Source organism: Alligator mississippiensis, chromosome 4 (genome assembly GCF_030867095.1).
Source record: "Alligator mississippiensis isolate rAllMis1 chromosome 4, rAllMis1, whole genome shotgun sequence".
In the NCBI taxonomy this organism is placed as follows: domain Eukaryota; kingdom Metazoa; phylum Chordata; order Crocodylia; family Alligatoridae; genus Alligator; species Alligator mississippiensis.
Window position 1 is genome coordinate 434,953 of NC_081827.1, and position 27,038 is coordinate 461,990.

Below are 27,038 nucleotides of genomic sequence, written 5' to 3' on the forward strand. Positions count from 1 at the left end.
AGTGATATCAATCCACCAACGGTTAGCACTGACCTAGTGAAGGGGCACTTGGAAGGGTTGGACGCATTCAAGACGGCGGGCCCTGACGATCTTCACCCAAGGGTACTAGAGGTATGGGCTGACGACATAGCAGAACCGCTGGAACAGCTGTTTGAGCACTTGTGGCACTTGGGACAGGTCCTAGAGGACTGGAAAAGGGCCAACATGGTCCCTATCTTCAAGAAGGGGAGGAAGGAGGACCCGGGTAATTATCGGCCAGTTAGCCTCACCTCTATTCTCAGCAAGACCTTAAGAAAAATCATAAAGGATCACATTTGCCGGGGGCCAGCAGGTAACACAACGTTAAGGGGCAACCAGCATGGGTTTACAGCAGGCAGATCCTGCCTGACTAACCTGGTCTCTTTTATGACCAGGTCACAAAGTACTTAGATGCAGGGGCGCAAGTAGATATCATTTACCTGGATTTTAAAAAGGCTTTTGACACAGTGTCGCACCCAATTCTTACGAGCAAACTATGTAGCTGTGATGTAGATTTTTTTCACAGTAAAGTGGGTGAAAAACTGGCTTATGGGACGCACCCAGGGAGTGTTGGTAGGTGTAGCGGTTTCTCCTTGGAGGGATGTGGGCAGTGGGGTCCTCCAAGCCTCTGCCCTTGGACCTGTACTGTTTAATATCTTCATCAGCACTTTGGATGAGGGTGTTGAAAGCACCTTGTCCAAATTCACAGATGACACTAAACTATGGGGCATAGTAAACATGTAGGAGGGCAGGGAGTGAATTCAGGCAGATTTGGACAGACTGGAGAAGTGGGTGGATCAGAATAGGATGCAAATCAACAAGGATAAATGCAAGGTGCTGCACCTGGGGAGAAAGACTCTCCAGCACACCTATAGGCTAGGCAGGGGGACTGTTCAGAGCACCGCGACAGTGGAAAGAGATCTCAGAGTCATGGGAGATGCAAAAATGAACATGAGTCGCCAGCGTGATGAGGTAATAAGCAAGGCTAACTGCACTCTGTCTTGCATCAGCAGGAGCATCACAAGCAGGTCCAGGGAAGTGACACTTCCCCTCCATGCAGCACTGGTGAGGCCACAGCTGGAGGACTGCGTCCAGTCTTGGGCGCCGCACTTCAAGAGGGATGTGGATAACCTGGAGAGGGTTCAGAGGAGGCTACTTGTATGGCGGAGGGCCTGCAGGTAAGACCCTATGAAGACACACTGAGGGACCTGAATCTCTTCAGCCTCCGCAAGAGAAGGCTGAGAGGAGATCTTGTGGCTGCCTACAAACTCATCAGTGGGGGTCAGCAGGGAATAGGGGACACTGTTTACCAGGGCGCTCCTCGGGGTTACCAGAAATAATGGCCGCAAACTGAAGGAGAACAGATTTAGATTGGACATAAGGAAGAAATTCTTTACGGTGAGGGTTGCCAAAATATGGAACGGGTTTCCAAGGGAGGTGGTGCTTTCTCCTACCCTGGAGGCGCTCAAGAGGAGATTAGACAGGCGTCTGGCTGGGGTTACTTAACCCCAGCGCTCTTTGCTGCCTGGAGCAGGGGTCGGACCCGATGATCTACCAGGTCCCTTCTGACCCTAGAAATCTATGAAATCTGTGAATCATCCCCAAAAGAGCCATGAGGTACGACAGGGCATCAATCATTTCAAGCAAACTCACTTCACTATGGAAGCAGGTGGACTTCCCCATTTATCGGAAGACTGTCCTCCTTGTATCGAGGGACTGCTGACGACAATGACCACCTAAGAAACGGCCTGCTGGTAAGTGCCGGTGGCACTTTGCTCCCTCCTCCTCTATACCTATAGCACACATCTAATCATGCTTTCAGAGGAAAATGCTTCAGTCTAACTCTAGTCCCTGGGTGCACGACAGGACTCCCTGGGTGAAACTTAATGGCCTGTAGCATACAGAGGGCTGGAGATCAGGGGACCTAATGGACAGTTGTGGGCTTCACAAGGCAGGTCTGGGGATTCACTGGAGTTGGGAACTGAAGAGCCTGCTCTGAGCTGCAGCGAGCTGTCGAACAGGACATCGAAATTCTCCCGCCAAACCCTGCGAGGGGTCCCCATGGAAATGCCACGAGGTCCACATTCTTACTTTTTCTCCATCTCTCTCACAGCTCCGTCTTTTTTTTTAAATCACAACATTTGGTGGATTTCTAACTTTCCGGTTACGGTAACTATGTTCTTCGTCTTCATTTTGTAGGCCAAGTGCTTTAAGAGCACTGGACTGAAAGGGGTCTCCTGTGACATCAAGTTTAGGTCCCTGTTATCTTAAGCAACCTGGTCATGTCACCTGCTCATTAACTGATTAAATTCCACTCTGAGATATGACAGTGGTGTGGGTGCCAAAGTGCGTGGTTGACAACCCAGAGATTGCAAGGTCAAGGTCATAGCAGAAGCGCTCACTGCGCGGCCCTATCAAATTTGCACGAATTGGTGAGTTCTGCTAAATACCTCGTCACAAGGACATGAAGAAGGCAGGCAGGCCTGCAGCTGCCTGCATGGCTCTCCCCTGCCTTCCTACGTAAAGGCACTACCGGCCATGCACTACCACTCCGGATGCATCACAGTTGTTAAAAATATGCCGCCTTGTTTCCTAGTTCGCTTTCTATTTATTTCTCTGAAGACCCTTTTGTTGTTGGTTTTTAATATCCTTTGCAAGCTTTTAACGGATGGTGGCTTTAGGCAATTCTCACTTAATCTTTATACTTCTTGAACACTAAGCTTACTTTACTGGACGGTTCTTTTTTCTTTCCTGGTATGCTCGCTGCTTAGTCCTAATATCCTTCTTGTGGTGGTGGCTTTTTCCTTTTGCCTGGGATAAACATTTCTGATAAGTCTAGCACCTGTGATTTGAAGAAATTCTCAGTCTCCTCCACGCTCGGCCGCCTGAGTGTTTCAGTCTAGCTGACTTTACTAACGAGCTCCCAGGGTTTATCACTTTGCTTCCTTGAAATCAAGAATCTTACAGCCCAACTTACGTTTATTCTTCCACTTCATTTAAATTGAATCAACTTGTAATCAGTTAGGCCACGATTATTTTTTTATGAGTACCTCTTCAATTAGATCTTTAATATTTACCAAGCCCAGTGTGAAATAGCATCACCTCTTGTTGGTTCAGGGACTACTAGATGAAGAAATCTCTCAGCTATCACATCCAGCAATATCGGGACCGACCATTATTAGTAACATTTGTTCTCCAGTTTATTTGTGGGAAACTAAATCTTCCATATCAGCACAATTCCCAGCAGCATCTCTCTCTAACAACAGCACAGAAACTTTTATTTAAGTCCAAATCTGGCTCTTGGTGTCTGCAGCAGGCGCCTGGCACTGTCCCAGTGCATCCTTCGTTACCATCCTTTGTCAAAATGATCTCAACCCAAATAGAGTCTGCTTCACCCCCACAATCTCTTCTTATACCTCATATTCTTAACATACAGTGCTACCCCACCTTGATGTGTATTTGTCTCTTTCCTGAGCAACGTCTAAGCTTCTACATCCCATTCCTGTCTCGACTGGAATGAGACAAGAGAAGGTGAAGACAACGAGGTGTGTTTAATTCAGTTTAGATTAAGAGGGGCGTGACTGGTTTTAGCTATTTGGAAGGCTGCCCACTACAAAGGGCAGGGCACACGACAAATGGTTTAAACTGCAGCAAAGCAGATTTAGATCTAATCTCAGGAAAAACTACAAAAAAATAGTCCTTTCTGCCAGAACAGTAAGAGAACAGAACAACGTGCCTAAGGAAACTGCAGAATCTCTTCATTCAACGTTGTCAAGAAGAGGCAAACAAACCTTTGACAGAGACGGACCAGGAGGGGCACATTCTGCCTTTACAGCCCTTGAAGTGCCTTCCAGCCTTGCGAGTCGGTCGTTCCCGGACTGCCCTTATCCCTAGAGCGCCCCGTGTCCAGTCCCGCGCCGGGAGTCCGCACTTCTCCGTGCTGCGGGCCAGGTGCCAACTTCTCAGTTGTTTCTCACCCCCCGCCCCATTTTATATTCAATTAGGTAGCCCTTTCCTGTAACTGTGCCGCCTGCCTGCTGCTCTCCTCAGTTGCAACCCCGCTTTCTCCTTGCTGTGCATCCTCCTACCCTCCCTCCTTTCTCTATCCGTGGCAGTTTCCTGTTTCTGTCATTTTCCTCCTTCTGGTCTTGGAAATGACACAAGTCTCCCTCAACCTCCTCCCCGCCTGTCCTTTGTTCAAGGCTTTTCTTCTCAGTCGTGCCAACTCCGAAAGCCAGTACCCAGCTGGAACCCTCCTTCTGGGAAGCCTCCCATGCTGTTTAATCACCTTCTTTCACATGGTCTCAAACTTTCTGGAGACAGGTGCTCACCTTTTCCTGACCACACTTCTCAGTCGGCCTTATTGCCAGCATTGTTTGAGGGCCTGCTCCGGCGTTGCCTGCTGGCGCGTAGCTAGGAGGAGGATGCCGGGAGGGAGCGCTGCTCCGCGCTCCCTTCGCTCGGCCGCCGCAGGGGCTGCGTGCATGCAGGCAACACCTGAGCTGCTGCTCCTGGCTCTGACAGGGCTGTGGAGCCAGGTACTTCCTTCGGCTGATCCTCTCTGCTGCTTGGGGAACATGTGAGGAGGCTATGGGCACCTGCCCACACATCTGGCAGCAGGATGAATTAAAAAGAGAAAAGTCCCATGCACACAATACGCACATGTGTACACGCACTGGACTTGTCAGCACTTTGCTTTGCCAGAAGGGCGAGAACGCTTAAAATATCTCATCAGCCAGACCTCATCTCCCCACTCACGTAGGTTCAGAGACCTGCAGCGTGGAGGCCTACGGATGTCTGTGTTCACTCGGTGTCCAGAGCACCGAGTCCTCATCGAAAGGATGGGACACCCACAATGTCCTGGCAGTGCAAGCACTCTCCCTGCGAGGCCTCGGCGCTGCAGCCAGGCGCCTGGTCCGGCGACACTCGACCAGCCGAGCCCCGGCCCGCTGACCGGTTCGGGGGTGCTCTGCAGGAGCTGTCGCAGCGCCAGACCCCGATGTGCAACGACCAGCCTCGGTCTCACGCAGCTCTTGTGCGTGCGACTTCCCTGGTGCCTGATCTTGCTGCTCACGAACTGCAGAACCCCGGTCCGACCGCGGCTTGCTTCCTGACGTCCACTCCTGGTCACCCCTTTGGCTCAGCATGTCATCCCGGTCTGACCTTGGCTTGCCTCCCCACTGTGGATGCTGGTAACGACCCCGGGCTCTACCTGCTAGGCCTAATACCTCCGTGGACTCTGACACCCCCAGAAGTGGGAACCTGGGTTTTAGGTTCTTCTTGAAATCCACATCTCCCTCCTCCCAGGAAAGTGTCCAGACCGCCAGGCTTTACGCAGCATTCCCCACCTTCCTCTTGAAACCAGGCCACTGTGCAGAAAGACAAGCAAGAGTCACAGGGCCAAAGAGGAAGCTTCCCAGAGGCAGCTCCACTGCAGTGCAATGGGGAGGGTCCTGGACAGGGGGTCCCGGGGCCTTGTCCCAGCTCCCAGGACTGCTTGTGTACGTACATGGGAGACATGGGTCCGAAACAGGAAGACCCCTTGGAGCAGGGAGCAGATCTGCTACGTGGGACACGGGCACTTACTTTTCCAGTCTGGATCTAGCCTCAGCCATCCAGGTTGCTGACCCCAGGCCAGAAGGCATGATGTGCCAATGGATGAGAAGGCTTTGGTCTCTATGTCAACTTAGGCTGTGGCTAAAATGTGCTCAGAGGAAGGGGAAGGTCTCAGAACAAGAAAACAGTGGGTAGATGCACCACTGTCCCCCATCGCCATCTCGCAGGTCCCCAGATGCTTCACATTTCAAGAGGAGGCTGGACAGAGATTTGCCTGGGCTGATGTGACCCCGGCACCCGTTCCCGCCTGGGGCAGGGGGTCGGACTTGATGATCAACGATGATGATCAGCAGCCCAGACCTTACCAGAAGAGTCTGAAAAGATTGGGACTCTCCAGCTTGGAAAAGAGAGGACTGAGAGGGAGATGCGACAGAGGTGAGGTGCACGAAGTCAGGAATGGTGTAGGACGGCTATTCACTTCTGTTACACTACAAGAACCAAGGGGCACCCAAGGACTACGTCAGGCACCAGGTTCACACTAAACAAAAGGAAATGCACAATGAACACACATGGCCAAGCTCCATGGCACTAAGACCCGAAGCCTGCGCCCTCCCTCCTGTACCAACGAGGCTGTTAGGGGCACGGCATCACAGGCGGTACCTGACAGCACACGCACGGACCGTCCACAGCCGGGGAGCCTGATGTGAGCCAAAACACCCAACTCGAACAGCTCTATGTCAGATAACAGCACTGTCGGAGACTCCCCCAAGTCCTACAGTGGCCATTAAAATAAGTTGGGGTGTGACGTACTGCTGGTGACGGGGAGGGTCTAACAGGGGCTGAACTACTCTGCGCTAGACCGCGTGCTTTCAGATACAGCCCAAGCAGAAAAGACAAATGCAAAGTTAGCTCCTGGAACAACTCATCGACTCCGACCGGGGTGCCAACCCAGCAACGTTACGAGCTGCTGCACTTGCACTATGTTGTGCGGTAGCTGAATACACCGGCCCATTTGGGAAAGATCGGCACGTGCAAAGATTTCTGTTCAGCGCAATGTAGATGTTGCAGGCGTATCATCCGATGCCTTTAACCAGTGGTGTCCAACCTTCTCGCCTGGGGGCAGAGGGACGTTGCCGGGTCTGTCTGTGGGCCCGATATGGCCTGTGGGGTCAATGTGGGGTGCAGGCTTGGAGCAGCAGGGGCCTGGTCTGGCTGTGCGGGGTGCGGGGAAGCAGCGATGTGGATTTGCAGAGTGGGGTGGGTGGAGAGAAGCAGCCTGGCCCTGATCTGGATGTGTGGGGGGATGTGGGGAGGGTGGAAAGGGAAGGGATGGCCAGGCCCTGATCTGGATGTGCGGGGCAAGAGGAGATGTGCCTTCAAGCCAGATGTGGAAGGGATTGGCTTGGGCCTGATTTGGTTCTATGCATGGGGCCAGATCCAGATGTGCAGAGGTTGGTTATCTGGCAGGGGGGTGGGGTGACAGTATTAATTGCCACTGCTCCACCAGCTCCACCGGTGGGGATCCCCACAGGCTGCATGCGATGGCTCTACGGGCTGGATTTGGCTCACGAGCTGGGGGTTGAGCATCACTGCCATAAACCAACACATCACGGCTCGTCACAATCGCCCCACCAGACATCAGGACGGCGGCAGCAAGCAAAACGAACAAACCCAGCTGGTCAAAGACAAGAGGCACCCACGACAAGGCCACACTGGAGACTAAAATGACAGAAGTTTCCTCAATACAACGCAGCACTGGATGAAGCAGCAACAGCCACGGGAACGACATCACGTGTGGCCATCACGACTAGGAGGGATGAGACACCACGAATATCTGAAGGGCCCAACACCTCCCCGTAGGCTCGGAGCTCGACTGGCCGAGGTGGAGAAGCTCGGACCACCTCTGACCAGGGGCCGGTAGGGCTGAAGCGACGATGCAGCTGTGGGGCACGGCAGCAATGCAACCTCCGAGCGCAAGCGTGGAGCAGCTGCCAGACGGCGGGACGCCTGCCCACTGCCCATGTACGGGGGGCCAGGCCCCAACGAGGACCTCACAAAGGCTACAGATTGAGCAACAGCATGCATCCGTTTGTCAGGGTGGATAAAAACCAATGCTTTTAAAAGGTAAAGTTTAAAAAGTCAAGTTTTAAAATTTAAATCAGATTTTTTTTTATTTAATCATATTTTTGATTTTTTGTTAAGATGCTTTAAAAATAAATTTATAGAAAGATAATTTAAGATATCTTAAAGCTCAAAGATATAATCATGGAATAGAGATTTTAACTTCTAATTATATACTATTTGAGACAAATTATTCATGTATCCTTTTTATAAGTTTTATAAATAGCTCACAATAGGCTATATTAGGGCCCGCATCTTATGGGGTTCCCAGAGGCTCCTCTATAGATTAGTAAAGATTAAAGACAACCTTTCTACCCAATGGGACTCAGTGCTCAGTCTAGAAGATCCCATGAAGCACCTCTGTGATGCTTAGTTTCTCAGACAAGGTTCTTTGGGTAGATGCGATATCTTTTATTAGACTAACTACAATGTTGGTAAGATTGTTCTTTGCAAGCTTTTGGGCACAAACACCCTTCTTCAGGCATAGGGAGAGTGTTGTCTCCAGAGGTAACATCCTTGTTAACAGCAGTATATGGAGACGAGAGATAACAGACCTGATGATTACCCACCCATCAGCCTTCTTGACTCTCTGCAAGTTTGTGTACACACAGTCAAGCCCTTGCCTTTCTCTAAAAGTGCAAAACTTCAAGAAGTTAAATGAATAAAGGATATCAAACAACAAGAATGCATTTTTTGTAGAAAACAATGATTAAATTAAACAATGGGGTTATGTGAGCCCAGTAGTCTTTCCTGCCCAGAGCAGCGGGGCTGGACCCGATGAGCTCACAAGGTCCTTTCCAGCCCTACACTTCCGTGAACGTGTGAAATCGAGGCTTCCTGACCAGTGATTTAAATTGCAATTTAAATCGCTATTTAAATCAATATGATTTAAATAAAAAAACCCACCATCATGCTGCTCGTGAACTCAAGTTTGAACATGGTGACTGGATATAAGATGACGACGATGACGAGGACTCTGCATGTGCCCTGGTTTCTCTATGCTCCCTCAAAAGCATCTGCTGCTTGCCACGGTCAGAGACAGGCCACGTTGCTGCATGGACCATGGGTCCGATGCAGCTCTTAGATTCACGTGTTCCAGCAGACTGCTACCACGGCCTCTTTCAAATTCTCCCTCGAGACCCACATGCTCAGCAGTGGCTACGAGAAGCCGACCCACTAGTAATAGCTGGGCAGAGGGTCAGAGCACCTTCCGCTGCCCGCTTGCTCTCGCTCGCCTTCAGGGCTGAAGCACACGGCAGCGCACACCATGCAGCGTTCTCCACCTTTTGGTCCCTGCTGGCATACACATAATGAACCAAGGGCCACCGGGATCTGGCTTACAAGCAAGCTCGTAGGAAAGACAAGGAGCAGTTTGTTCCAGGGCCCCACACGGCAGTGAAGGATTAACTGAGGGGGGCATGGGCACAATTCCTGTTACCAAGCATTGATGGGAGCACTGTGCTCACGCTCTTTGCACGTGCCCTGCCTCCTCGACGTGCTGCTCCGGGCACTCTACAGCCGGCGTGTCAAACTCATCCCATGCCGTGGGCCGGATCCAGACCGCAGGGTTCATTGCAGGCTGGACCCACGGGGCCAGCAGCTGCTGCAGAGGCAGAGGTGGCAGTGGGATGAACAGCTGGAAGGGGCACAACGGAGCCACGTGCCCACGGCTGCACTCAGTGGTAAACCTGCGGTGTGTAGCTCACCGCTCAGTAGCGATGTGCTCGCTGTAACACAACCCATACCTGATCCACTATCCTCGTGCACAGACACCAGAAACCCCAGAGCCGGGGCAGCCTTCCTGGCAGACTTGCCTGCTCCACACTTCCTCCCTCTGGTGAAGAGACCCATCCAGATGGCTTATTAATACTCGCCGGTTTAATCTCCCTCCCTGGTCAGCTAATCTCCAGGAATGAACAAAAACAACCCTTAAATTATTGCTTGTTCCCAATTCTTTCATTTCCCAGCTGTGCCCTCCAGAGTATCGGGCTCCTGAGTTCACAGTGAGTTAATTTCAATCGATGTAATCCCTTCCCTTATCAGAGTTCATCAGCTGAAGTCGGTTCACCCTGCCACTGCCTCCTTCCCCCAAAAATGAGCTCACGTTTGTCCCTCTTCTCTATGCTGTTCTGGTTTTGGACCCGACTGCATTTACCGAGCTCTGCCCCAAGGTCTGGTGAGGCCCCAGGCTCAAGCTGGCCAGCCCGGAGACTTCATCTGGCCCCTGTGCTCTCTCCGCTCTTGTACCGCAGCTGTTCTTTGCTTTGGTGCCTTCGAGGACCTTTCACATCATTAGACATTAAAGGTCTACTTGCCCCAGTACAATCCCTGTCCCTTCACCAGGGTAGAACCGATCCTTTTTGTTCATCACTAGTTTTATCCAAGAGAGACTGAAACATCCCAAGTGCCGGGGCTTCCCAAGCCTCAGGGACTAGTGCCCAGCAGAACAGTTTTACCTGATATGCAGCCAAATTTAATTCCATTTTCCTAAATACAGCTATGCCTTACCTGAATACCCTTTTTCTCTCCTTACATTTACTTAAACTAAGTGGAAAATGAGTACATTTTCTAACCCCACAAAACTGCTCCTTAGCCATAATCTCGGAGGTCTGGGAAAGGGCCAGTTCAAGGCACGTCTACATGTGTATTAATGCACCTTTTCTAATGCGCATTAAATTTAGTACCTCCAATGTAAATTAATGTGCATTAGGCTGCCCTAATACGCAGTAGCACATTTGCACAGTTTTTAAGTGACAGTAGACTATTTTATTGCACGTTAGTGTAATATCATGTTTTTTATGTGATGCTTTAATGCACGGTAAATCGTTTACTGAGCATTAAAGTGCACATATAGATGCACCCAGAGTGTCCCTCTTTAAACAAAAAAAGCAAGAAAAAAACCAAAAAGGCAGAAAAGGGGAGCCCAGAGAAATACAGACTGGTTGACCTAACTTCATACCAAGAAAATTACTGCAGCAAATTATAAAGAAGGCCACTTGTAAGCATTTCAGGAAGGAAAGTCAGATTACGAACAGCCAGCATGGATTTGATAGGAACATGTCATGCCAAATACATCTGGTGTCCTCCTTTCACAAAGCTGGGTGATTGAAGGGAATGAAGTGGACACAGAGTGCTTGGACCCCAGTAAGGCTTTCGACGCAGTCCTACAAGACCATTTTACAACCAAACTGGAGAAATGTGGGCTAGACAAAACTACTACAGGAAACTGGCTCAATAGCCACAAGCAAGGAGTCATTATAAATGGATCCATATCAGAATGGCAGGAGGTTTCGAGTGGAGTCCCGCAGGGATCTGTCCTGGGTCCAGTGATGCTCAATGTGTTTATTAATGATTTGCAGAAGAGGATTCTTGATCAAGTTTGCAGATGATGTGAAACTGGGAAGGACTGCAAACGTGATGGAGGACAGGAGTGCAATTCAGAAGGATCTCAACAGACTGGAAAGCTGGGCTGAAGCTAACAGGATGCAGTTCAATATTGCCAAATGTAAGGTGCTAAACCTCAGGAAAAACAATCAAAAGCATAAATGCAGAATGGCTGATAACTGGCTGATGGCAGGACTGTTACGAAAGATCTTTGGCTCTTGGTAGATCACAGGCTCAACAGGAGTCTTTAACATGAAGCAGATGCCAAAAAGCTGAATGTGAATTTGGGCTGTATCAACATACGTCTTAGGTGCAAGACAGGGCAGGTGATAGTGGCACTACTCAGGGCTGGATGGGCCTCATCTAGGGTGCAGATTGTTCTGAGCGTCACAATTTTTAAAGGACGTGGAGAAATAAGAGACGGTCTGACAGCAAGCGAGATAAATGATAATGGGCTTGGAAGACAAAGCCGTATGAGGAGAGGTCAAGAGAAACAAACATGTTTATTTTGCAGAAAAGGCAATTAAGGAGGGGACATGGCAGCAGTCTTCAGCTAGCTGAAGGCTGCCAAGAGAAGAGGGAGAACACCTTTTTCTGCTGTTGCAAAGAGCAGGATATGTAGAAATGGCTGGGAATTGCAGCAAAGCAGGTTTAGGCTGGATACCAGGAAAATCTTCTCTCTCAGAGCCGTGAGACAGTGGAACAGATGCCTAGGGAAGCTGGGCAATCTCCTTCACTGGAGGTTGGATAACCATGGGTCAGGGATGATTTTGGAGGGGCAATGCCTGGAGTGTGCTTGGAGATCCCCCCGCGTACATCTGAACTTGGACAGGACCGTGCAGCACTGCATAAACTGGTGTGGTTAAAACGAGGATGAAAGAGCTGGGACAAGGTTATGGAGAGGATGGGATGGCAGAAAGGGCAGTTCTGGCTCTCCCGTTAGGGTACGTGAGAGGCTGCAGCGCAGAGTAGACGGTGTTTGGTATTTCCTGGGCTTGTGGGCTTTGCTGGCTGCCACACGGGGCCTGAAAGGAGTCTTCCCTCCTCCATTTTCCTTTTCCTTTTGCCTTCCTTGGCATCATCAGGTATTGGCTGCAGATGTACTCTTCCTCCTACTTGACTTCAAAGTAGCACAGCTACCTACATCTCCCAGCCTTTTCTTGGCTGCAGACAGGCCTGGGGATTTTGACTCAGGTGTGCTGATGCTCCTGCTGGACTTGAAAACAAAAAACCAAGCTCAGGGATGCTTATTTTTACCCCATGGTCAGACTGGCATGGATGGGGAGCGGGGTTCTTGCCTTCCTCTGCACCAAGGAGCACAGTCCTCAGCCTTGGATCTGTATTTTAATAAACTGCTTCCTGTCCTTCCAGTAGCAGGGCCCTCACCCCCTGCTTGACCTGTGGTGGTAGGTTGTTCTTGATGTTTTCAAGCACTGTCTCATAATGCCTCCTTTATAAATCCATGGCATAGTCACACCTTGAATACTGCTCCCAGTTCTGGTCCCCACACCTCGAAAAAGATATAAAAAAACTAGAAAAGGTCCAGAGAAGAACAACAAGGATGGCCAGTGGTATGGAGGAGCTTTCATATGAGGAGAGACTAAAAAAAGCTAAGCCTATTCAGTTTAGAAAACATACAGCTGCATGATAAGGATTTATTAAATACTAACTGGTAAAGAGACAGTAAATAGGGATTTATTATTTATTATCTCTCACCAGACAAGAACTAGGGATTGGAACATGAAACCAGTAAGGAACAGGTTGAAAACTAACAAAAGGAAGTTCTTTTTCACATAACACGTACTTAAACCGTGGGACTCGTGGCCAGCAGATGCGGTGGAAGCTGACACTTGAGCCAGATTCACCAAGGGACTGGACACACGGGGCATCGGTGGCTATTGAGCACAGGAGTTAGGGAGACGGCCTCTGAATCAAAACTCCCTAGATCTTAAATGCTGGAGGCTGTTATAGGATGGCTTAGATAGGGGTGACCCTGCCTTGAAGAGGGGAACTGGATGATGTCCCGAGGTCCCTTTCAGCGCTCTTGTTGCATGATGCGATAACCTGGCTGTTCCCTGCGGCACGCAGTGGGACAGGCATTCAGCACTGGGAAGTATTTCTAGGACTTTCCCAGCTGTTTAGGCTGGCTTGTGTGTAATTTTCTCAAGCACTTCTAAGCCTTTCCTTAAACAATGTCATTATGTTGATCTCCTTCCCCTTTTCTGATCTCGGATGAAGTGGGAGACGGCACAGTAAGTGCTCTCCTTCACATCACGTCAGCCTGCCTCCCAGTGCCGAGCGTCCAGCACCCTGGATCTTAGCTCACCAGATCTGCGCTCCAGCAGCTCCTTCGCCAAGTGTCTCCTTCACCTCCTCAAGAGAGGAATGGCAGCTCTCAATATTTGTGCTCTTTATCATTTCCAAAGTAATGAAAGGCAACCCTTATTCCATTGCCTCCAAACACAGAGCCACCTTCACACTTCTCTGAACCCTAATTCCAGTCCCACAACTCTGGACAAATAGCTCCTGGCCCCAATATCTCTATCAGGCCCCTGGATGACTCAATTCACCTGTTTTGTTAGCAATTGCAGCTTGACGCCCCTGCATCAGAGTGGACAGATGCCCCAGTAAAGAGTCAAATCTGTATGTTTGCCTTTTTGTTTTGAAGCATCCTAGAAGCTCCTGTTTTTTCCTGAACTAGCTCCTCATGAACTCCTATCCAAGAAGTCTTTATTTTCCCTGATAGCATACAGTGTGGATCCTGTAGTCCACCCCCTTCTTTTGTTCCTCCAAGACGGAGACCAGCTTACACTGGGTGCAGATGACATTGCCTCGACCTTCCAGGACGAAAACAAGCATGATGCATCCAATGCAAATACCAACTGCTGATCCAGGCTCCATTCACACCTCCCCGGCTCCCTGGAGGGCACCCAGGCTGGAGGTGCACAGGCATGTATGCACACACACACACACACACACAACTGCAAGCACAGACTGTGTCAAGCAGTCTCTCCCAAGCAGGCATTAGTTAAATATGCAGACACCACAAATCACTCGTGCACAAGCTCAGGTTTTCAAATCACCAGCTCACAGCAAAGCCTCCTCAAGGCAGCCTCACTACTGAGCTACTTCTTTCCCCTCCGCTCTACAACTCCCCAAGCAAACTCCCTGTCACGTCCTCCTGTTTGCTGCCCATGCCCCCATGCTTTATCTGTGGCCAGTTCCTGGTGTTTGGGGGCATTATGCCTGGTAGTCGTGTGAGGGGCTTGTTCATACAGTTTTAAGAACAAGTTAGACAAACACATGTATAGGATGGTTTACATGGGGATGACCCTGCCTCAAGCAGGGGGTTGGACTAGGACCCTGCCAGCCCCGCTTTTCTACGATTCTAGCCTGTTCCAGGGCTCAACCACACTCGTTGCCAGAAACGTCTTCCTAATATTCAACCTAAACCTCCCATAACCTCTGATGAACAAGGCCTATGAAAGCTCATGTCTCTCTGAATCACTGAATCACATGTCTCTGAAGCACTCAAGGGAGCATCTACATGTGTGCTTTAATGCACGTCAGTGTATTTTAATGTGCATTAAAGCGTCATGTAAAAAAACCATGTTTTTTACTTAATACTCATAAAAGTAGGCTAATGCTCATTAAGCATCACTTAAAAAGCATTTGCTTTAGTTAATGCACATTAAGCCAGACTAATATGCATTTTCCTAGTACCTCACAATGGAGGTACTAGATTTAATGTGCATTAACTAAAGCACATTAATGCACATGTAGACGTGCCCTAAGATGCCACCCTGCTTTACCTTCTTCGTTTATGATTGCTGCTTCTTGTCTTGTTTTCTGAAGACACGGGGAACAATTGATCACCATCCTCTTTATAATCATCCCCTATGATGCCTTATCAAACCTCCTTTCAGTTTCCTCCTCTTTAGTCTAAATAGCCCTAGTTCCTCCCATCATTCCTCATGTCATATTTCTTTGACCTCTATTCATTTTTTCTGCTCTCCTCTGTACTCTTTTCAATTTGTTCTCATCTTGAACTGTGGTGCCCAAAACTGGATGCAGTACTCTGTACGAGGCCTCACCAATGCTGAGCAGGGTAAAGAAATCACTTCCCAGGCCTGTTAATGCATCTACTTTATTTCATTCAAACTAATCAGTTTTATTCCTGTTTAGAAACCTGCTAAACACTTGACCTAAATGATATCTTGCATGCTTGGAGCCACAGGCTTTATGTAAAAGACCATCTTTACTTTTAAATGGGCTACATTTCAAGGTCTTTGAACATTGTATTATGGGAAAGAGCACAAGGGAGTACCTAGTTTACTTTCCCTATTCTACACACTGATACATGTACCATCAAAGCAGTTCCATTTTATTCATCTCCTTCCTAATACACAAAATCCCAATTCTTTCCAGCTTGCTCATACACAAATCCTTCCGTGCCTCTAGTTTCATCAATAGTCTCCTTCCCCTGCTGTTCGCTCGTTGGTTGGAGCGACCAGAGCTGAATACCGTCCAGTCGGATCGTGCACCTATATGATAGTTGTGCACTAGCAATCTCTTCTGCTCCATTCTTCATTGAACCGAACCTTTTGTTTGCTTTTTGCCTGTGCAACAAGTGAATGTGTCCACAACAACAACAACAGGGTTTTATTCCTCCATGATTTTAGTGGGTTTAGAGCTCAGCAACACACAAGTTGTACAAACTCTTTGTTCTGGCATGCATTGCCTTGCATTTGTCAAAATTAATTTATTCGGCCATCATGTTGTCTGCTCCCATAGCATGACTCCTCACCGCCCATTCCAGCCTGGACTAACCTATTTAATGGGGTCATCTACAGACTGTCACCCCTCTCCTTTTTAGGATCAAAAACAAACACTGGCTCTACTACAGAATTTTAGGGCATCTGGCTCACATTTTGCCAGGATGAAAATTTGAAGGGCTGGCAGGGAGCTTCAGAGGTCACATCTAGTCCACCCCCAGCCTGAGGCAGGATCAGCCCTGTCCAAACCCTCCTATACAAATCCATCATCTAACCTCTTAGCAAAACTACACAGTCAACCCTGACACAGCACAACACAACACAACACAACATACCCAAACTGCCACAGGTAAAGCAGGGGGACCATGGCAGCCAATGTCCCGCTTGTATAAAGGCTGGGAGAGATACACACTAGACAGATCCCAGGCAGAAGATACACCCCGACTACAAAGGAAGGCAACCTTCCCCCTCCCCAGTCTGTACCAGTCTGACTGTGGGGCAAAACTCCTTCCTGAGCTCAGATATGGTGATCGGTTTGACTGCAAGCAGAGGATCAAGACCCTCTAGCCCGGACCCGTGGGTTTAAGTCCCAGCCGATGCCCTGGCACGGCCCAGTCACAATCCCCAGCCTGGGCTGCAGCCAGCACCCAGCGCCTCTGGGGATGGCTTCCAACCCCCCCGACACATGGAGCAGCAGGAGGGTAGGGGGCCCAGCTCCATGCAGCAACCAGCAAAGCCTTGAAGCCTGGGAAATCCCCATGGCAGAAGTTAGGCATTGCTGTGCCTAGCTCACCCCCGACCAGGGGCTACCCAGCCTCTTGAACACCTCCGGTGATGGAGTCCACACCTTCCCTAGGCATCTATTTCACTGCCTCGCTGGTCTGAGAGTGAAGATGTTTTCACAGATATCTGAACTAAACATACTTTGCTGTAACTTCAAGCCATTGGTCCACATCCTCCTCTCTGCAAAGGAAGGGTGCTTTCCCTCCTCTTTACGGCAGTCCTTCAAGTATTTGAAGACTGCTATCATGTCCCCTCTTAAATGCCTTTTCTGCAAGGTGAACGTGCTCAGCTCCTTCAGCCTCTCCTAGTGTGACTTGCCTTCCAAGCCCTTCATCATCTTTGTTGCTGCCTCTGGACCCTCTCTCATTTTTCCACGTCCTTTTGCAAATGTGGAGCCCAGAACTGCACACAGCGTCCGGATAAGGCCTGACCAGTGCTGAGTAGAGAGGCACCATCACCTCCCACATCTTGCACCTCATGCATCTACTGATGTGTCCCAAAACCACATTTGTCTTTTGTGTAACTGCATCACACAGAAGACTCCTATTGAGTCTGTGATCTACCAAGACTCCCAGATCCTTCTCCACAGAGCTGCCATCCAGCCAGGGGTCCCCAAATGTGTATCTGTGTTTTTGATTATTCCTCTCGAGACATAGCACCTTGCAATGATCAGCAATGAACTTCATCCCGTTAGCTCCAGCCCAGCTTTCTAGTCTGTCAAGATCCTTCTGAATTGGGCTTCCATCCTGCAACATGTTCACAATTCTTCCCAGTTTTGCGTTATCTGAAAACTTGTTCAAACACTTTTTCCTTCTTAAACTGTTTCTAATCTATGGTAGAACTGTTTTTCCCCTACAACCACTCAGTTTACTTGAGAGCTTCTCAAAGAAACCTTCCTGCCGGCCTTTGAAAATGTAGGTAAAGTACATCCAACAAAGGTGCTCAGACCCCATAGCTGTGGGCTTGTTATATGATGCTCAGTAACACAGAATATGTCTACTATTTTGGTGGCATGCTCAAAGGATTCTGGACAATTGGCAAAGCTCAATTTTCTTATAATGCAGTGGTTCTCATCATTTTTAGACCCATGGCACCCCTTGTTAGACTCAAGGCATCCCTTGAAAAAGACCAGCTTTTAGCTTTGTCTTTTGATTATGAAAAAAGAGAAGGATTTTCCTGTTGCGAAGAATTCAGAAAGACCACAGGAGGTTGGGATGTTTTGAACACTGGTTTCTTACTGGAAATCTCTGGATTTATCTTGTGAATCGTGTTTGCACACCTCACAGTGCTAGCCCTGTATGGAACCCCACAGCACCTTTAAAGGATCTCAGGGCACCCTAAGGCCCTGCCACACCCGGTTGAGCATCGCTGCTATAAAGAGTTGTGACGGTTTCCCCACCATCAGATCATACTCAGTAATGCCCATCCTGTCACCTGTGCTGAGCAGATGTTATACAAGCACAGGGTGCCTGATAATAAGCAGAGATCCTGTCCTGGGCTGCTGCTAAAAGGGCTCTTGTGTGCTTGCCCATGATGGATATGCCCGAGGCCAGGCATGGACAGAAGACTTCGCTCTGCACCAGCTTTAATGCCAATCCCCAGAACACCAGAATTTGGCACAGCACAACACCACGAGCAACTCTATAAACCTGGCAGAGTGATTCAGCTTCATTTCAAGCATGGCATGTCTAACACACCACCTTTGTTACCTAACACAGGTGTCGAACCTTCTTTTGCAATTGCCAACAAACAGCATCCCTTTCTAGTATGAGATCTCCAGCTCACCCCTAACACAGTCACCAGGCATAGATCATTGGCAAAAAAAGAAAATTGCCTTTATGATCCCTACTGCTTCTAACCCTACTGCTATGAATGATGCCACTACCATAAATCGGACACAGTACATATTGTCCTCACAAGCCTCAGCTGTCTACGCAAAGAACTGCAGTCCTGGGGTACAGAATAAACAATGGATCCCTTTCCATGATCGACTGCCATTCATTGCTCGGTCATTAGGTGAAGGAGATCTTAATGCCATGGGGTTGACATAAATTCCAGTTCTGTCATCTCTCACGAAGGAGACAATCCGGCACTTACCTGTGAGAGGTGAAGTTGTCATAAGAACCCACAGTATAATGTCGGAAGAGACGCTTTGTCCTGTCTTCTCTTGTTTCTGTAAGAGAAAGAGCAGAGATCTCATGGGGCTGAAAGTTAACAGCCATTTTCCTGAAAGTATGCAAATGTATAAGCACACGCACACATGCACACACACCCTGATCCTTCCGAGCATCTCTCTCTACTGACACCCACACAGGCACACGTCTCCTTTTATGCCAGCATGAATCCCTGTGCAATTCTCCATACGTATTTATGTGCTGAGTCACACATGCGCCTCTGTCTCGGTCAACGTTATGTACAGATACACTCACATGCAGACATACACTGACTTGTAACTTCTCAAAATATATCCATACACAGATCCACATGCAAACATATACAGGAAAAGTTTTCTATGAAAAAGGAACTTTGTTGGAATGTAAACCCACGGTCTAAGAGCACCAAAGGCAGGCAGCTGGTACATGCTCACAAACAATGCTGTTACCCTAGCTGGCTTCCTGCCCTTGGGGCAGAGGGCTGGACTTGACGATCTTCAAGGTCCCTTCCAGCCCTAATGTCTATGAAATCTATGAAATGCCAATCCAGCTCCCACAGAAGCCAATATGGGGTTGAACCAGGTCCCAGGTCTCGTGTCGCAGGTTAGACTCAACCACAAGTTTTGGAAATGGTCGCAGAGTAAAGGTAACTAAGTAAGGAACAGGCCTGTGGATGCCAAGGTCTGCAGAACAAGGTAGAGCTGGTGGAGAAGGGTGCTTGAATATGTGATGTTCATGTGAGGAAAATTTCCCTTTGTGTGGCTTAATGGCATTGCACTGTACACATACAGTTTTGTGTATTTTAAATAAGTTTGCATCATCACAAACTAAACCGCATCCCGATGTAGTTTAGTTTGCAATGTTAGAACTAAACCGCATCCCGATGTAGTTATTTTGCAATGTTGCAACTTAGAACGTCGCAGTCATCAATCTGTCAGCTCGCCCCCCGGATGCAGGAGAGGTGGGCAGGCTCTGGTGAAGAAAGGACAGGGCCCCTCAGCACTTCTGCCTTCAGCAGGCTCTTGCAGCCACCAGGACAATGGTGTGTATACAGAGACAGACAAATAAAACTCACCATTTCAATTTAGTAGGCACAGAATGCAGCCCTGAAGGACTCAACCCCCATCACGTGTACAAGCGCCCGAAGATACCTGATTACTTTGGCCACAGGGAGATCTGCTTCCCAAGACCAGTGCTAAACACAAGGAATGCAAAAATCTCTCATTCTTTGAGAGACAGGGACCAGCATGAGGGGAGGGTGCTGGAAGGACATTAATGAGCCCATTTTAGTCCTCCAAGCCACTCTGCAAAACTGAATCTTCCACTTGCTGAAGTTACTGATGCTAAAATGATCAAGCACTGGTTGGAAAAGCCTCTTTAATCTCTCTGTCTGGCAGGACCCAGCCCAGCTGTCCGACTCCTCTCAGAGAGAGCGGCAGCACATATGGGTTTTGGTCTTTCTAGGATTGTGCCTCTCTGACATGCTTTCTGCACCATCATTAACTGCTGGGATTAGGGAAGCAACCATGTGCTATCCAGGTTCCTATACTATACCCTATAGTTTCCAAATACTGCCCTGAGCATAAGCTGGGTCCTTAAGCAGTCAAAATCCAGTTGAAGTCCTAACCCACCTGTTTGGGACACTGGGAGAACAGAGCCATTTCCATGAGACTTCCCTGTGAGGCTGAAGTTCCCAAACCGGAGCCCACAGAGCACTTTCTGGTGCTCAGGCCGAGTTTTCAAGACAGTGAAGGGTCACAGAAGGGTGCAGTCTCCTAGGCTCTTTTTGGAAAGTCTGTGGCACAAGGAGGGATGGTTTCTGCAGGCATCCAGACTCTCTTTTATAAGGAAAAGCAGCTAAAAGTAGCTGGAATTAGGATGCAAAATGCCCACCCAGTTCCATGGGTATCGGTTGTAGCCATGTTGGTCCAAGGACACAGGCAGACAAGGTTCTTCGGGTAAATCCAATATCTTTTATAAGCTCCACCTAGTTCCACTGCCTTTTAGTCGAAGCAGCAGCAGCTGCTGCCCTCAGGGAACTGAGTTACCAGTGGGAGATGCCGGAGAGAAGCAAACACAGCATGCACCCGGGCAGGTGAAGAGTCGCAGGGCAGCTCAATATGCAGAGGCAGAGAACGAAAGCAACGCAAGTGCCAACGTGAATTAAAGGGGAAGAAAAGTACTCCTGACAACGCTGGTGTCATTCTCCCAGTCCACGGGGCACTCTCAGCTGGTTCCTGCACCCAGTTCTGGCCACAGCCTCAGAGAAAGCCACGCAGAAACAGAGGAAGTACAGATGAGCAATGAAAAGGCCTGGCAGCCTGGAGAGATTTTCCTACTTGGAGAAACAGAACAAGATGCTTGGTATAGGTAAGAGGAGGCATAACAAGGATTCAAAATTATGTTGGAGGCAGCACAAGCCGGGCATGCCTTCACCCTCTCCTGTAACAAAAGAAGTCTAATGGCAGTGAAGAAGAATTGTCCTTTGTTTGCATGAGCAGGAGAGACTTGCTGCCGTAAGCAGGAATTCAGGCCCCGACAGTAGCAGGACTGGATGGTTAGAGATGCAGCTCATCCGTAGTTACATCAGAGAGGGGGTTTTGAAGAAGCGAGATAAACCCTCCTGCTTCAGCGCCTGAGCTAATTACCTGCTGCTGCAGCCCCTCGCATGCAAATGAGCAAGTCATTGAATAAATTGCCCATTGTGGGGACTCTTTCCGCTTCCTCTGAAGCAGCTGGAAGTGGCCACTGCATTAGATCAGACCCAGAGCTCAACTAATTTGGCAATTCCCAAGCTCCTAACTATGTGCAGTGTCACAGGCTGGTGGCAGGGATGTGGGTGAAGGGGGATGGAAGATAGGAAGGGAGGACGACAGGAAACAGGGCTGGGCAGGACCTCAAGGTCATCTAGTCCAGCCCTCTGCTCGAGGCAGGATCGTCTCAGACTAAACCAGCCCAGACACGTGTCGGTCCAGCCTGCTCGTCACAGCCTCCAGGGATGGAGAGGCCACAGCTCCCCCGGACACCTGTCCCGGTGCTCGACTGCCCTCAGACGCAGAAACCCCCTCCTCGTCCCCAGCCTAAACTTCCCCTGCGCCTTGTCCCGGCCCCTACAGCCACAGAGACAAGCTCATCTCCATCCTCTCTGTCATCGCCCTGCAGGGATTTGAAGATGGTTATTAAATCCCCGCTCAGGCTTCTCTTGCCCAGGCTAAATACCCCTTGTCCCTTCAGCATTTCCTCGTCAGCCTCACCTCCCAGGCCCCTAATCATTTGTGTTGCTCTGCACTGGACCCTTTCCTTTCAGTCCATGTCCCTCTTATACAGGGCTCAAAAGTGCACACAGGACTCCAGGGGAGGCCTCTGCACTGCTGAATAAAGCAAAAGAATCACATCCCTTGGCTTACAAATGCCCCTCCTGTTAACAAATCTCCGTATACTGCTGCATTACTTGCAACAAGAGCACGCTGTTGGCCTGTAGTCTGCTGTAACGCCCAGTTCCTTCTCTGCAGGATTTGAAACAAAGGGCAAAAAAGATGGCAAGACTCACTTCTCTCTTTACAAACAACAGAGATATTCCTTGCATCCACAAAAAAATAAAAAAGCTGTTGCTTTGGCTGCTCTGGGGAGACGAAACGATCGTGACAGGGAGAGGACATATTCTCTGCAAGGGTGGAGGGGAGGGGATGAGACCCACACCGGAAGGGAGCCCAGGCTTGTCACTAAGGGAGCTCGCTGTGACAGGACCAGCCCTGGCCAGACCTGGGGAATATCTGTGAGCTAGCTCCTTTGCACACATGGCCTCATCTCATCTCCCCTATAGCTCCCACTCAGTTCCAGTTACTCAGAGAAAGACAGCCTGGAAGAAACGGAGGGTACAGACAGGTCTGAAAGATGCCCCAGGGAGCAGAGAGAAACAGGACTGGGTGGAGCCCCTGGCCATCAATCCAGCCCGTGGCATCTGCAGGAACTCAGTTGTTGGAGAACCGGCTGCGATTGTAACGACCACTATGGAGCGCTGCAAAGGGGCTACGATCGGCATTGAACGCAGGGTCCTACTCACAGGCTGGAGAGCCCCTACCGCGAGGTACATCTTAGGACTTCACAGCTAAGGCCAGAACTTCGCTGCCTTTGCACACGGATAGGAGGGGACTTCACAACAGCGTTTACAACTCCGGCGTCTTGCCTCAACAACAGGCGACGACTCTGGCTGCAGCCACAAGGACTGTGTTCATCCCTGGGTGACACTTGGCTGGAGGAAAGAAGAGCTGTGACCCGTCAGGACTGGCACCCACCCACTTTCTGCCTGTGAGAAGAGCTGCAAAGCAGGAGCCAGAAAAGGCGAGGCTGGTGCTGCACGGTGCTGGACTCGGGAGCTGGAGGTGTCGCTCTCCCGGTTGCCAGCAGAGGGTGTTCATGCTCCGCAGCCGAAAAGCTCTGCCAAACTCCAAACTTGCTGCTGCTGTTTTAGGAGCCATTCGGCGTTCAGCACCCAGCTCTGGTCTCAGCAGCCGAGGACCAGCAAGTCCCTATCCAGCAAATGCTCCAAAAAGGAGAATCAAGTCCAGGATCGTAGATTTGGAGCTGTCCAGAGGCTCTTCTGGATCCTGTGGTCCAGACACGCAGGGTCAGCATATGGTGAGCACGCTGAGACGGCAGCAGCTACTGCCCTTCTGGAGGACACGGGTCCCAAGCTGTGCGAAACCCAAGACAGCAATGCCTTCAACAGTCCAGCCAGCTCCACGCATGTGGCCCAGGTGTGTGCAGAACAGCCTGGTGTGTGCAGAGAGGGCATGGGGCCCAGGATGCGGCGAGTTGGCAGGGAAGGGTCTGCGTGGTCGCAGGGCCTGTGCAGGGCAGTGAGCCAGTACGGAGCAAAACCAGCTAACAAATGCACAAACCATGTCATCAGACTGAAGACCTGTAGCTGTGCACAGACCTTGCAATTTCCTTGAACAAGCGACTCCTGAACAGGAGAGGGAAGTGCAGAGCCACGGGGGACAGCTGCTAGTCTCACTGCCGAATTGCCAGCCGCATTGGTATCTATTCTAGCCTTTCTTCATGGAGGCTTTTATGCTGCGCCAGCCCCGGGGTCAAAGCACCTCCCCAGGCCGTGTTGTGCAGTCGTTCATCCAGCCGGCTGGGCACTCGCACCGTGCCCATCACAGCAGCATCGGTGCAAACCCCTGCTGAAGAAGAACGAGGGAGCAAGCCCCTCGGTTCCCATGATGTGCTGCGGTGGGCAGGAAGGGCAGGCTGATGCACGTGCATGCCCGAGCAGAGAGCGGCCTCTCCGTGCAGCGCCCGCCCGAGCGACTGGTACGTGTCGCCGGCGCGTCACCACTGTAATGCAGGGAGCAAGCGCTGCACGCAGCGGTGCCCACCCAGCGGCAGAGCCCGGGGAGGCCCTGGGCACCCATGCTGGCTGGCAGAGGCTGCAGGGAGCATCTGGGGACAGCTGTGGGTTGTCATCACGGACACAAAAGCTCTGTGTCAAGCCAGCCTCTTCCCCCTCGGCTCCTATCGTTATCTGGTTGCCTTAGACCTGCTGCGGGGCGCGGGTGGGACAGGCCATTAGCAGAGAACATTTGTCTGCTCCGGAGAGATGCTCTAGAGACGGGCGCAGGTGCAGCGGGGGCTGTGGCCTCCACACGAATCCTCCTGAACTTACGCTTGGGCCGATCCCTTGCTGAGACCCAAGGAAGCCAGCTCGGAGCCGAGGAATTCCCCATCCTGCCAGAAGAAATGGGTTTGGGCTGCTATGCCAGTGCAGCCGCAGGACGCCACGGGCACGCGGGCAGCTGCTTATGGCATTGTAAGACGCAGGAGTCCCCACAACCTGCTGGACTGAGGACGCGGGGCCCACAGCCGTCTCCACCTGCACCACCGAGCAGCACGGCATCAGCACAACACGGTGTTTCACGACGAGCACGCTCCAGAGCCAACCCCTCTCTTCCGGCGTAGCCTCCTTGTTACCACACGCCTCTGGGAAGTGGGTTTGGAGGCCGAGGGACCAGGAGCAGCCGATCAGAGCCGCACCACGCTGCCTGTGAGACAGCCAAAGTGAGCACCAGATACAAGAAGCTACGAAAGCCTCGCGCTCCAAGTTGCGTCTCATCCACCCCCAACTCCAGCTCGAGTCCCCCTCCCGTCTCGCGCATGGGAGATCATTCCCCAGGTGCGAGACACTCGTAACTCTACGAGATGGTCCCTTGCTGCTGCTGTTTCCTTCAGGGATCCTTCTTCCCCCTCCACCCTTCCTTCTTGTACGGTGTCTGCCTATTGCTTTTTTGGCCCTCTCTTTGCCCCTCTCCTTCCCCATCGCTCATCCTCTCTGCCTCCTCGTCCCCTGCGCTCTGCTCTCACGGGCGATTGTTCCTCATCTGAAAACACTTCTATCGATTTCATTCCAGATAAGAGAATGGTGATTTCATGAAGGAAGCTGGATTTATGGGCTGTCCACAGCCCAAAGGCTCATTCTCCTCCTGACTTCTAAATATAGCTGCTACCGAGCTTGTGTTTAATGGAGCCGTCAAGTAGGCATCAGGGACTGTGGCTGATGGATGGCGAGATGAGAAGCATGTGGAGATAGGTGTGGAGGGGGAGGCTCTATATTTAGAGGAGACGGAGCGAGAGGACACGAGGGTGCTAGCTGTCAGAGCAGCGCAGCGAATGCCGGGGGCAGCCCTATGGGAGGAGCTGCGCACGCATGGAGGCAGCAGCTCATTGACATGCACGAGGCGGCACACAGCAGCTTGCAGAGGACAGACGCAAACGGGGGAACGGGAGTCAGGAGAAACCCCACTGAAAAGGTACAGGCTGGCGACCAGCTGGGCAGAGACAGGAGACGCAGTCTTCACTCAAGCATCCTCTTAATGACCTCAAAGAAAATTGCTTGTGCACAGCTTTTCAAAGACGAGTCTCTCTTGATAAGTTGTTCAACAGAAGAGCATCCCATGGCCGATCAGGGAAACGTCAGGAAACGTCAAAGCAGGGGCTGTGGAGAAACGCGTTGTTCGGAGGGTTTTGCAAGAGCTGGCTGGAACCGGTAGCTTTCTTCTCCCCAAACTGACTCTGCAGCAACAGCGGCAGCCCCCAGCTGTGCCCGACATGGGCAACTGCGTCTGCGACCGCGGTGCCAACGCAGCACAGCAGCTTGTAGGAGACTCAGCCGTGGGCAGACGCGAGCCGGATTGACCAGGCGGTTCACCACCCAGCGCAGCTCTGTCGCGGATGCAATGACAACGGAGACGTTTGCTACTGTCCGTGCCGGGCCGTCGTTCTCTAAGAGGGACCAATGCCGGAGTCCGCTGCCTTCAGCCTGGCTCAAGAGCCACCCATGAAGTCCTGCTCCAGCTCCGAAGAGCGAGGTCTCCCCAAGGCAATCAGCCTGGATGTCCTCAGCACCACTTCTGAGACCACCTTGGCTAGATGGGTCAGGGCTTTGCTGTGCAGCGCGCTGGCTGGCACACCAGCCAAATCCCCCTCTATCCCCAGCCTCACGAGGTGGACGTCCTCCAGCTGCTCTTCCCAGCAAGGCAGGAGATGAAAACAGAGCTGGTAAAAGAGCTAAGCCTGACTAGTCCCCCTGTTAGGACCCCGAAAAAACAGAGCAGACTGCAGCTGAAATCTGGGGGAAAACACTCCGGCTGAGGGAAGACCTAGAACTGACCCGTGAGAAGGCAACGAGAATTTTCCAAGTGGAGGAAGTTACTGAAGCCAGACTGAGGTTTGCAGAAGCCGCACAGCGCCATGACCGCAGACCGTACGCAGCATCCAAACACTACTAGAAGAGAGACCCGAGGCAGGAAGATAGGCAGCGTTCATGTCTGGAGTCTGCAAAGATCAGTGCATGGAGCTGCATATACCGTGACAACTACCTAGGCAACTCCCTGCCTCTTGATAACAATGCATCACTCTAAGAGTCTGCATGTTCTAGTTGAGCCTGGAGAAACGGGACGACCACAGCACCACTAGCTCCAAAGTTAAACAGGGAAGCACCAGACAGCGCCGCAGAAGCAGATGAATGGACTGTTAGTCTGGAAGCAGATGGACCATTTAAACCGGATGCCAATGCATGCGCCGCTGGTGCTAGAAACAGTACCGCCTGCACCTAAATAAAAGCCAGGTGCGTTTCTACAAGAACTTGGAAGACTGTAAACATACTTAGCACAATCGATAGGGAGCAGGAGACAATGACTGTAGAAAAGCACTGTCCCCTCCACAGAACCACAGCTGTTTTGGGGGG

At 50.6% G+C, this 27,038-nt stretch overlaps 1 protein-coding gene across 4 annotated transcripts in view; it reads right to left on the reverse strand.

Annotated features, from left to right (window-relative positions):
* The window catches only part of SHANK3 (SH3 and multiple ankyrin repeat domains 3), a 534,820-nt gene that overhangs the window by 160,131 nt on the left and 347,651 nt on the right, over nt 1-27,038 (reverse strand). For all 4 annotated transcript variants that reach the window (XM_059725576.1, XM_059725575.1, XM_059725577.1 and 1 more), the window contains one exon: nt 18,735-18,810. In XM_059725576.1, the coding sequence (XP_059581559.1) occupies nt 18,735-18,810 (76 nt within the window). The remainder of the gene's footprint in view (nt 1-18,734; nt 18,811-27,038) is intronic.